We start from the raw sequence: 12,333 nt of genomic DNA, 5'->3' as shown, positions 1-12,333 counted from the left end.
CACCGCCCCAGCCTCGCTGCACCCGGGCACGACAACCCAGAGTCCTCAGCAGGCACACGGGACCAGCTCAGAGCTGCTGTCTGCAGTTTTGATTCCCAGCCCGGACAGCACTCACTGAAGGTAGACCCAGAGATTATTGAGTGGAGCAGAGAGGAAGAGAAAACTGGTGGTACAGAGAGAAATTAAAGCGCAGTTTTTTAACTTAGGAAGACTATGGGTAGCAAATCCGTTCCATCTGTTTGGCAGCCCCTGAGCTACATTTAGAGGAACAGACACAGTAGTGACGGATCTGAGGGTCAGCAAAGAGAAGTACTGCTGTGGATTTACTCAAACCTGACCCGGTTGTCTAACAGAAGTTTTGCTTTTGTTTTTGTTCTGTTTTGGTTTTTTTTGTTATTGTTGTTTTGTTTTTTGCTTACCTTGTAAGATATAATAAGAGAGTTAGTCTTTTAAAAAAATAATCAAAATTGACAAATATTTAGCTAAGGACACAAATTTATAGTCACTCAGGAGGAATAAGCTGTGGAGACCTATTCTACAACATGGTGCCTAAAGTTAGAAATAATGCACTTGAAAACTGCTAAGGCCAGGCATGGTGGCGCACACCTGTGAGTCCAGCACTAGGGAGGCTGAAGCAGGAGGATCGCTGCAAGTTTGAGGCTAGCCTAGGCTACACAGTAAGTTCAAAGCTAGCTTCAACTACACAGTGAGACCTAGTCTCAAAAAAAAAAAGCCTTAATACAGCTGACCCCAAACCAAAACACAATGAGAAGAGTTATCCAGCCAATTATTGACCCCAAATTGATATGCAAGTTTCACTTGAGCACTTGTGATTTTTGAATCCTAAGGGCTCACTCCCTGCAATTAGTTTCCAACAGGAATCACCCCCTTCTCCAGAATCTCACCTCTCAATGGATTTATGGATTCGCCGCCACTGTGGATAATGAGCTTCCTGCTCAAAGCCGCCACCTTTCGCTCTAGCTTGCTGGGCCACGTTTAGAGACCGAGTATCGATGATGTAGCCTCGCTTGCCTGCCCTGAGGGTAGCATTTATCAACTTCTCATCTTCCTTGCACCTTCTCCCGTTGGTGCCAGTGAGTGGCTGGCCACTCCGCATGATTACCTAGAAGCACAACAGTCGGACAGTTCAACAGCAGATGCTGTTAAAATTTCTGAAAATGGGAAGGGGAGTAGGGTATCTTGAAAACAACTATGTGGCAGTTTAGAATGGATTGGATCACAGAAACAATGCAGTGATAGTAGTTAACAACTATAAAGCAAAGATACGCCTTGCACTTTTCCACAATTTTTCATCCTGTTATCTCAAAGTATTTTCACAAAGGAAATTATATCCTCTCTTTAAGATGAAGTGTAACAAGTCAGCTAGTCCGTGAATGGGACACCTGGTAGACCTGCCCTGTAATGAAGACAGCAATGGCCCTGATTGTGTAGGAGAGTATACCACTTCATTCCAAACAAACGCAGACCTCCACAGACAGAGCAGTGGCTCTGAAAAGCTGTCTGCTGGCTGAGCATGGTGTCAAGACACCTGAATCCTGGCTAACCTGGAGGCTGAGGCAGGAGGATGGCAAGTTTACAGTGAGCCAGGGCAATTTAGCAAGATCCTGTGTCAAAAGTAAATTTTAAAAAGGCTGGAGATGTAGCTCCGTGATGGAGCTAGCGCAGGGCCCTACGTTCAAGCCTGGGTAGTAGTTCTGCATACTCACCGTTCCATTTTTTTTGTGATAATAGCTTAGCACTGGGAAGCGCCCTCCATGTCGAAACATAGCTACTTTCCGAAGAGCTTCATCGTCGATGCATTTGGGCACTATGACAATTGGTGGATATGAAGGACAGACAGCGAATTCCTTATTGACATAGCTTAGCCTCCATTCACTGGTCTGGAAAACACAACACACTTCAAAGCTAAGCAAGTATCTTTATGTCATAAAATAATCTGAAAAAGTTTCGAGGACCTGAGAGAACACTTTTCACAAACGAAGAAGCCATTTCTCAGGAATCTAACTGAAGGGTCTGTACCCTACACTTAATACCTCCAGAGACAGGAAGCTCAGCACTGGAAGGCCAGCTTCCCACACTGCTAGGGATCACCAGTTCTTAGAAAGTTCTTCCTCACGGTGAGCAAAACCTGTGGCTCTGCAACTTCCTCTATCCATTTTTCACTATCATTTCAGACAACGCAGCTTCAGTTCCCTACTTTACGAAACACTGTATTAAATATTTGACAGTTACTTCCGCTGAAGTCCTCTGCTTGCCAAGTTGAATACACCAGGTTTACCCATGATTACGGTGGACAACATCATCCTATTTGTCCTTTTCTGGGTCCATTCAGTTTGTTAATGGTCATCTTAAAACAGAGCACAGCAAGGCTGTGATACTCCAGACAAAGCTTACACAGAATAGACTGAAACAGAGCTGCCACCTATATCAAGTAAGGTCTGTACCCTTTTCTTAAATGTTAGATCTTCTTCCTTTTTTATCCATGCAGGTCTCTCACCTCTCTTCTCTTCTACCCCGACATCTTTGCGAGACATACCTGAGAAATGGGGCTGGCTGATGTTATCATCAGAGGGTTTTAGTTAGTGCACAGTGCAGGCGCTGACCTGAACGATGGCTTGAAGATTAGAAGACTGGTTCACTTTCACACCTGACTCCAAGGTGGACCATGAGCAGACAGTCTGTACCAATCTGTACAAACATGTTTTGGCTACCAAGCAAATCACCCAGACATCTGCCCTCCTGATACCCTGACTGCCATCTACCCAAGCAGGAAGTAACTAAGGATTCCCCCATGGTAGTTACTATGTAGCTGTAAGGAAAAAGCATCACACATGGGAGAACGTTTACAATGTAGTTGTCAAGGCCGACCCCTGCCCCACGGATATAAACTAGGTAGTAACTCGCGAGCTGGGCAGTAATGGTCCTTACGTGAGATGTAAAATTCCCTTTCCTTTCTTACGTGGCTGCTGTGGCCAGCTTTGCCCATTAAATTCCCTGATTCCCTAATCCTGAGCTGGGCAGTAATGGTCCTTACGTGAGATGTAAAATTCCCTTTCCTTTCTTACGTGGCTGCTGTGGCCAGCTTTGCCCATTAAATTCCCTGATTCCCTAATCCTGACCTCGATTCCCTCAGTGCCCTCAATTCCCTTGGTGCTCAGTGATAGAAGAAGGAACCAAAACATGCACAAAAACAGGAAAGAACACCTGGTTGTAGCAAACTGCACTTGACAGCCCAAATTATGAACACACACAATTTACCCTCAGAAACGATGTGCCGGACGGTTCTCCACTGCTGTCTCAGGCACACTGTAGGCTCAGTTCACCTTTTAGGAATGCTTAGAACCCAATCACTACATATAAAACTGTTTCTAAGGAGACATTTTAAAATACCCAATAGTTAACATGCAATTTGCAGATCTTAATGTTTTGCCAATAGAATTTCCGCAGTTTAAAGAGTAGTATGTGGCACATCTGAGTGTAACAGAGAGAAGCATTCTGGCTGCAGCACTCACAGGCGATGCACACTTCGGGCACAGACAAGTCAACCGCAGCTTTTACACTTCAAAGGGAAGGGGTCATGTTCACAGGTAACGTCAGCTGTGGGGCTCTTTCTCTTTACCACGGTAATGACCAACTCTATGGAGTCGACAACCCAGTTTCCAAATGCTACTCACAGCGGAAGAGTAGAGTTCAAACTCCTGCTCGGGAAGGAAGGAATGCCAGCCGTCCTCTATCACCTCGAACATTGGTCGGTAGAAGAAAGGGTACATCAGAGTGATGGAGTCCAGGGTGGACAGTGCCTGGGGGCAGACAGGGACACAGAGCACACCACAACTTCAAGCACAACCGCACTGACCGGTAGGTGCTAGCAGGCACGAGTGGCCTGGTGGTGATGGGTACCCTGACCCTGCATTCACCGCGCCATACAATTACAGTCTCACTGAAGCGAAGTTCCATGCCTGTAGCAGGAACAGGACATCCCACATGTAACACGCACTCAGCACGTATTCTCTGAGTGAAGTAATGAACCCAAAATGTGCACATGTATTCTAGGACAAATATGAAGTGACTCTTGGCACAATTTAATAAAACTATAGAAAAAAAGGTCTCAGGACGTCCGGGGATCAGAGTACGAAGAGTTTTTGGGTAGTTATATAGCTATTCCATTGTTAGCTATATAAACAAAGTGAGCTACTTATAATCAGTGCCTCTTAGTCACTGTAGAACAGCAGGATACAGCCCCGTGGGCAGGAGTCAGACCGAGGGACTTAGGTTCCAATCCAGCTGTGCAGTGGCAGCTCAGTCCGCCTTCTTTACCACTGTGCTTCAACACAGGCGGCGTCTCCAGCGCCCACAGCTGGCGTCTCGCAGAGTGAGGACACACAGCAGACAGCAGAAGGAGACTCCAACCTCCTTTCCTGGAATACCCTGCCCCCAGGCTCCTCCGAGGGGGAGGGTCGGGGTGGCCTCCTCCCACCGAGCGGGACGTTATTTCCACTTAACAATCTAGAAGCTGCAATGGGGTCTCCTTTATGCTGGCAAATTTGGCCAAATCAATACCATAAGCTACTTCCAAACAACAGCGGTATACGACCAACAGCCCAGGTCATCTTCTCATTTCCGGAAGTAAAATTTAGCACAGGCAGAAAGAAGAAAGTTAGATGCCATTCGGTGAGTACCACAATGGTTGCTCCTACTTCTCTGCTTGTTAAGGCCACACAGAACCCTAGGCTCAGACTTTCAGAGCCGCCTCCCTCTCTCGTAGTTGTTGTTGCTAGTGCCGACCATGGAAATCAGAGCCTCGCACAGGCTGAGCGGGCGCTCTGCCCCACCCTCCACCCCAACACTGGGATCGAGCCCAGGGCCTGTGCGCTGAGCCACAGGCTGTCTTTATTTTCAGGGTCCCACTAGGTGGCAAGTCACCCAGGTTGGGCTTGAACTTGTGATCCTTCTGCCTGTGCCCCCAAAGGCCTGGGATTACAGGTGTACGCCGCCATGCCTGGCCTCTCTCCCTCCTTGCATCAGCTAAACTCATAGCTTCTTCCTGTTGTTGCTGACATAAGGGCCAGAACAGGCAGTTGCTCTGAGATACAAACAAATAATGTGTCTGTACAATTATCTAAAAAATACTATAAACACAAGGATACGTGATATAATATGGTGATGATTTAAAACCAGGAAATTTGAAATTTGACTATATACCACAGTAGCTAAAAACAGGAAGAAAATAGTGTGAGCTCTTTAACTGAATATTTAAACTATCCAAGTTAAATTTCTATTACTTGTGATCCGAACCAATGTTCAATATTGTTTATTTAAATACAAAGCAAATACCTCTTGCTTTAAGAAAACAAATATGAATGATTAAAAACAAATATGAAATTCAAATTTACTACAAAATAAAGACTACAATTAGAGGTGGAAGTGACTTGCTTTGGTCAAAGACATCTGCTACAAAGGATAGGAAGATACAGCTGAATGGACACTTAACAATAGTCAAGGTGCTACACTTTATATCAAGAGGTTACTTTTGCTATAAAGTCTCACCATAAAATTATACCAAATAAATAACAGAAGGCCTCCAAGTGTTAGCTACTATTTGTAAGTATTAAGATAGTAAATTGTGTGTTATATGGATATTTTTGCTACAAAGTATTAGTATAACACTATGTCAAATAAATGACAGAAGGCACTCAAAATGCTCTGATTTGCTGTGTCTTATACTAAGCATTCTGCATACAGAGACTAATATAATTCTTATCACAGCCCTAAAAGGCAGGTAATATTATCCTCATTTTATAAAAAGTAGGAAACTAATTGTCAGAGAGGTTAGTCACAAGCTAGCAGGTAGTAAAATCAAGACTCAAAGTACTATTGTAGTGATCATGTAACATTAACAGTACTTCCAGTCAAATGTGTAGGGCTGCATCCATCACAAAAGATTATACTACTGTAATACACTCAAGATAAACACCTCGCTCTCACTGGTGATTTTCAGTGTCTGAGAAGCCCTGAGTCAAGCAGGAAAGAGTGAGCCAATGGGGGCTTCCGCATCTCCCCAGAAACTACCCATTAGGACCGGACCAAAAGCACTTCTGACCATACTTGTTTATTGGATTAAAGGTCCACAAAGGATGTTATTTGAACAAATCCATTAGAGAAGAAACAAATGTTCATAAACTATCTTTGACACAGAGGAAAATCCCAAGATTTATACAGTAAATAGGAAGTGTCAAGCAAAACTTTCAGATTTCTCCTAAGAACTTCTTTTTTTTTTTTGTCTTTTTGAGGCAGGGTCTCTCTATGCAGTTCAAGCTGGCCTTAAGCTCACTTTGTAGCCCAGGCTGCCCTTGAACTCGCAAGGATCCTCCTGCCTCAGCCTTCTGAGTGCTGGGATTACAGGCATACACCACCATGCCCAGCATCTCTTAAGAACTTCTTTACTAACTTTTCTAATGGTTTTTGCAAATAAATACTCAGATACTTGTGTGAAACCGTGTCTTCTTTTAGACCAATATGGACTCATGAAATTCTTAAAAAGGCATTGGAATACAGTTCCATGGAATTTTAAACAGCTCATGGAATTAGGGTTACTCATATAAAACAAGTAATATTAAAAACTGCTAAAGTAAAAAAATAAAATAAAATAAAAATAAATATAAAAATAAAAATACTTATGTAACAGGGAGTCAGGGTAACACTTTTCCTACCAGTCTTCAGTATCAGAGTCAGAGAACATGACCAAATATTGAGAAAAGACCCATATTACCTGCTTTGGGTCAGAATATAATTTTTTTTTGCCATCATATTTTGCCTCCAAAAAATGCATAAAATTCATACGCGTTCTTGTACACCAATAATGAACCCACTGGGAAGGAAATCAGGGAAACAATTCCATTCACAATAGCTTTAAAAAAATTAAATATCTAGGAATCAACCTAAAGCAAAGAGGTACAAGACCTCTTCAGTGAAAATTATAGAATACTGAAGAAAGAAATCAAAGACATTAGAAAATGGAAAGACCTCCTTTGTGCATGGGCTAGAAGAATTAATACTGTGAGGATGGCCATACTACCAAAAGTAATCCACAGGTCCAGTGTGATTACTAATTAAATACCAGCAACATTTGTCACAAAACTAGAAAAAAAAACTATCCTAAAATTCATATTGAATTAGAAAATGACCCAGAATAGCCAAAGCAATGCTGAGCAAAAAGAGCAATGCCAGAGGATCACAATGCCGGTTATCAAATTATATTAGAGCTATAGTAATAAAAACAGACATAGAGACTGATATTCCTTGTTTAACAGCCTACATGGTTAATGACTGGACTTAATGACTGAGGTGTGCTATTAAGACTTTTGACTTGCTGTTCATACTTGCAACCTATGCTTTTTTCTTTTGTATACCTCTGTACATACAGCCTCAATGTCTTTTGTGGTACAGTATACACTGTTTACATAGTACTATAATTTTTGCTATTTGTACTATACAGTACTATAGTATATATTCTGTTATACATTAACTACTGCATGTCAGAGTTATGCAAATAAAAACCAAAGTCATCAAGTTGGTGTTTCTTTTGACCATTTCTTTGTTCAAAGGAGCCAAAAGTATACACTCGGGAAAAGAGTACCTCTTTCAAAATGGTACTGGGAAAACATACAGAAGATTGAAACTAAACCCCTCTGAGCCTATACTAAAAAAAAAAAATCAAAATGGATCAAAGACCTAGATATAAAACAAGAAACTTTAACACTGCTGGAAGATACTCCAGGGGAATCACTGGAAGCAACAAGCACAAGCAAATGCTTCCTGGACAGAACTCCAATAGCACAGGAAATATCAAGTCAACAAAACGGGATTATATCAAATTTAAAAGCTTCTGTATAGCAAAGGAAACACTCCAAAGTTAAGAGACAGTCTACAGAATGGGAGAATTACTTTGCCAGCTGCTATTAACAGAGAACTAATACCCAGAATATATCACAAACTCAAAAACTTTAACACCAAAAAACCAAATAACACAATTACTCAGTGGGCAAATGAACTGAACAAACATGTCTCAAAAAAAGTAGCACAAATGGCCAGTAAGTATATGAAAAAGTGTTCCACACGTTTAGTCGTTAGGAAAATGCAAATCCAAGCCACTTTGAGATCCCGTATTACCCTACTCAGGTCATCAAGAATACAAAACCAGCAAATGCTGGCAAGGACTGCAAGGAAAAACAGAACTCTCCTACTCTGTGGGAAGGTAAACTGGTACAACCACTATGGAAATCAGTGTGGCGAGTCTTCAAAAAACTGCAAATAAAGCCACCATTTAGGGGCGGGGATATGGCTCAGCAGTACAAGTGCCTGCCTGGCAAGAGCAAGGTCCCGAGTTCGATTCCTGCTGCAAAAAAAAAAAAAAAAATCTCTTAATTCTTGGGGCTGGGGGTTTAGCTCAGCGGCACAGTGCCTGCATGGCAAGCGCTAGGTCGTGAGTTCGATTCCCAGTATCAGAACCTGCCCCCCTCTGCCGCCAAAAAAAAGCTACCATTTAATCCAGCTAAACCTCTCTGGGATATACTCCCAAAAGAATTCAAGTTTACTATTAAGGAACTAATTAAAGGAAACAGTTCACTATCATGATATTTACTCATAACTGCAGTCTACCATAGCTAAACTGTGGAAACAGCTTAGATGCCTATGAACAGATAAAAAAATTGTGGTACATATACACAACAGGCTCTTATTTTTGCCATAAGAAAGGATGAAATCATATCATTTGCAGAAAATGCATAGAAGTAGAGACCATCCTGCTAAGTGAAAAAGCCAGACTCAAAAAGTTAAATACTGCATGGTTTCTTACATGAGGAACCATGAATGAATTAATGATAGACAACAGGAAACTACAGGGCAGAAATTTGGAGGTAGGGAAAGGGATCAAGGGTGGGAGACAAGAGTAATGAGATTTAAAAATCATCAAGACATGTTAAAGTCATGTACCAAATTCCCAAAAGAAATCTCACCATTCTGTATTACTCACATGTGGTTAAAAAAAAAAGACAAAATAACCTTATCAACACACACACACACACACACACACACACACACACACACAACTTACCTCAATGGAACTGGCTATATTTAAACATTCTTCCATTCCAGGAATATCCAACTGAATAATTCGAAAATCTTTACATTTTATGATGATTGTACCCAGTGATCCCACAAATCTGTAAGAAATTATAAACCATGCTTAAGAACACATATAGTCCCAATTAAGTTTGTAATTAATGTGTCAAATGTTTGTAGAGAGATACTTCTAAAGCATAGGAAACAGTTCATTTCAGATGGGACCTACTTCTGAGCATGCAACAACCCATTGAAATACAAATATATCTTTTCAGTACTTAACAAATACTAGCTTATAATCTCTATATTACACTAAGGAAAACTTAAGAATAAATGCCATATCTAATCACACATTTTTGTATTGGTAAGTTTTGTACAAATTTAACTGTACCTTAGTTGGGATATCTGGGTTTTTGTTGTTTTGTCTATACTTACAATAGCTGATTTTATTTATTTATTTTTTTGCCTCGCTACTGACTGCCCCCATTTCTCTTCCACTAATATTTCTGAGAGTATTCCCTAAACTAGGAACTCTTAGATTGATCACAATTTTACCACACTGACAATTTTATTTGCACTTTACCCAACTTAGAAATACGACTCTTCCCGAGTCCCACTTCACTGTCTCCAGTCGACACTGTGAATGCTGGTAGACAAACATCAGCAACATGGCTCCAATTCCATTACAGCAAACGCCACCGTCTTCCACAACTGACCGACACGAGGGAATGCCTCTAAGAAAATACACTTCCAAACACACTCTTGCTACTTCTACTTCCATTAAAGGTTGGGATCACAGGGACTAATTTACTCTCCCACTTCAAACCACCAAAACGAGCATACAAAATATAAGGAACAACTGGTCCCAAGGCAGTGACTATCAAAAAACAAAGAGCAGTGGTCCCTGGGAAGCAGAAACAAGGAGAGTCCTGTGAATTCTCCTGCTCTGAGAGTTTCCAGGCAGGCAGGATGAGGAAACCAGGGCAGGGCCAAACAGCCAAGAAAACACAGGTCACCAATGAGAATGTAAGATGGAAAACACAAAGAAAACTGCGGAGATCTGTGGAGGGTGAACCTCAGGTGCTCAGCACAATAGTGACTGGTGCTTGCATGAGAATAAATCACCCAAAGCTGCTACTGTGGTTTGAATGTGTTTCCCAAAGTTCATGTATTATAAACTTAATCCGCAATGCATCAGTACTCCAAGACTGGAACCCTAAGGTGAGCAAGTCATGAAGTCCTGCTCTCTCATGCTTGGTTATCCTTATGCTATGGTTAACACAGTACAGAGGCCTTTGCCAAATACTGGCACCTGGATGTCAGACTTCACAGCTTCCTGAACTATGAGAAATAAATTTCCTCTCCATAAATTACCCAGTCTGTAGTACTGTATTATATAGCCAACACAGAGCACACCTGCTTAGAAAGAAGCAGCTGAGAGCATCAGAAGAAGCAGATTTCAAATAGGCTCCAAACAAGTTCATCAATAGACTGCAATAACCTGGAAACTTACAAGGGACCAGGCAGAATCCTCAGCAGGGTGCAGTGGGAATGACTGCCCTAGACTAAGCACTGCTTCAGATCCACCTTACAAGACCCCTGGGCCAAGACTCACAGAGGCCAGATGACTTCTAAGTGATTTAATTGGATCCCAGGATTAAACTAAAGAATATTTATAATAATACAAATATATTCAGCACCTGTCAAGGCAAAATGTGCTGTATCTGTTACATAATCAAGGATTACTACGTGTGCAAAGAAATGGGAAAATACGACTTAAAATGTAAAAAAATGAAAAAGTCAAACCAAATTGAACACAATCCATAATTGTCACAGATGTTAGGGTTAATTAGAGTAAATTAAAAAGGTTATAACTTTGTTACACTATATGTCAAAAAAATTAGAGACACAGAACATAAATCTTTTATAAACATATCTGTACATGAAAAAGAATCAAACAGAACTTCTAGAGTTAAAAATTATAATGTCTAAATAACACACACACACACATACACACACAGGGGTTGGTATCATTAAGAACAGATTAGGTAGAAGAAAAGGTAGTGAAATGGAAAACCTAAGAATAGAAACTATCCAAAATGAAATTCTAAAAAAATTTTAAAAGCACATTAATGAGCCTCAGATTGCAAGCACCCCCACATATGTGAAATTGGAGTCTCTTGAAAAGTAGTGAAAGAACAGTCAAATAAAAATGGCCCCACTGGGGATTTAGCTCAGTGGCAAAGCGCCTGCCTGGCAAGTGCAAGGTCGTGAGTTCGGTTTCTGGTACAGGAAAAAAAAAAAAAAAAAAAAAAAAAAAAAATGGCCCCAGATGGAAGCACAGATTTACATAAAAGAATGAAAAGTACTAGAGGTAGTAACTACATGTTTAATTATATATTTTTTTCCTATTATGTAAGTTGATTTGAAACTTTTAAAAAATAATCATGTGTTGTGAGGCTTATGATATACCTGACAATAGCAGCATATTGTTGAGAGAAAAACAAAATATTTATGATAAGGTTTTGATACTATACCTGAAATAAGTAGTGTATATCACCTGACAGTAGACTATGATAAGTTAAAGATTATACAGTAAACTACAAGACAAGCACAGAAATAAAACAACAAAAAGTAAGAGCCAGGCATGGTGGAACAGCCTTATAATCTTAGCACTCTGGCAGGCTAAGGTAAGATCACAAATTGCCCTGTCTGGGCAATTTGGAGGCTCAGTGAGACTTTGCCTCAAAATAAAAAAAAATATAGAAGGGTAGGGCTGTTGCTCAGAGCAAAAGCCCTGAGTTCAATCCCCAGTGCTGAAAAAAAAACTTAGTAAATCAATAAAGAATCATTTTTTTAAAAACACAATCCAGAAAAAGGCAGAAAGAATGTGGAAGGGAAGAGATCAGATAGAACAAATAAAAACATATCTCACTGTGAGATATACCAAGATGACAGACCTAAATCTAACCATACTAATAATTATATTAAATATAAATGAGTAAACATAAGCGAAATAAATCAAACATACATGTGCAAGCACCGCATTGTTTCTCTAGTGTAAAGCCTGAAAGAGTTAATTTAAACTAGGAGATATGACAGACATTGGGAATTGATAGGAAAGCACTCATAGGTAAAGGATAACTGGAATATGGGAAAAGAGAAGGGAAAGAAGGAGAAAGTTTGTATATA

The 12,333-nt window shown here is 40.6% G+C and overlaps 1 protein-coding gene across 1 annotated transcript in view; it reads right to left on the bottom strand.

The window, feature by feature from the left end:
• Nucleotides 1-12,333, bottom strand: part of Mtmr9 (myotubularin related protein 9) — a 43,254-nt gene that overhangs the window by 13,712 nt on the left and 17,209 nt on the right. Inside the window, exons 2-5 of the mRNA XM_005373811.2 lie at nucleotides 9,134-9,242; nucleotides 3,696-3,821; nucleotides 1,728-1,901; nucleotides 906-1,123 (exon numbers count right to left, since the gene is read on the bottom strand). Coding sequence (XP_005373868.1) covers nucleotides 906-1,123; nucleotides 1,728-1,901; nucleotides 3,696-3,821; nucleotides 9,134-9,242 — 627 coding nt within the window. The remainder of the gene's footprint in view (nucleotides 1-905; nucleotides 1,124-1,727; nucleotides 1,902-3,695; nucleotides 3,822-9,133; nucleotides 9,243-12,333) is intronic.

This window comes from Chinchilla lanigera, unplaced genomic scaffold, assembly GCF_000276665.1.
Source record: "Chinchilla lanigera isolate Chin_1 unplaced genomic scaffold, ChiLan1.0 scaffold00002, whole genome shotgun sequence".
NCBI lineage: Eukaryota > Metazoa > Chordata > Mammalia > Rodentia > Chinchillidae > Chinchilla > Chinchilla lanigera.
This window is presented reverse-complemented; position numbering and strand designations above follow the sequence as displayed.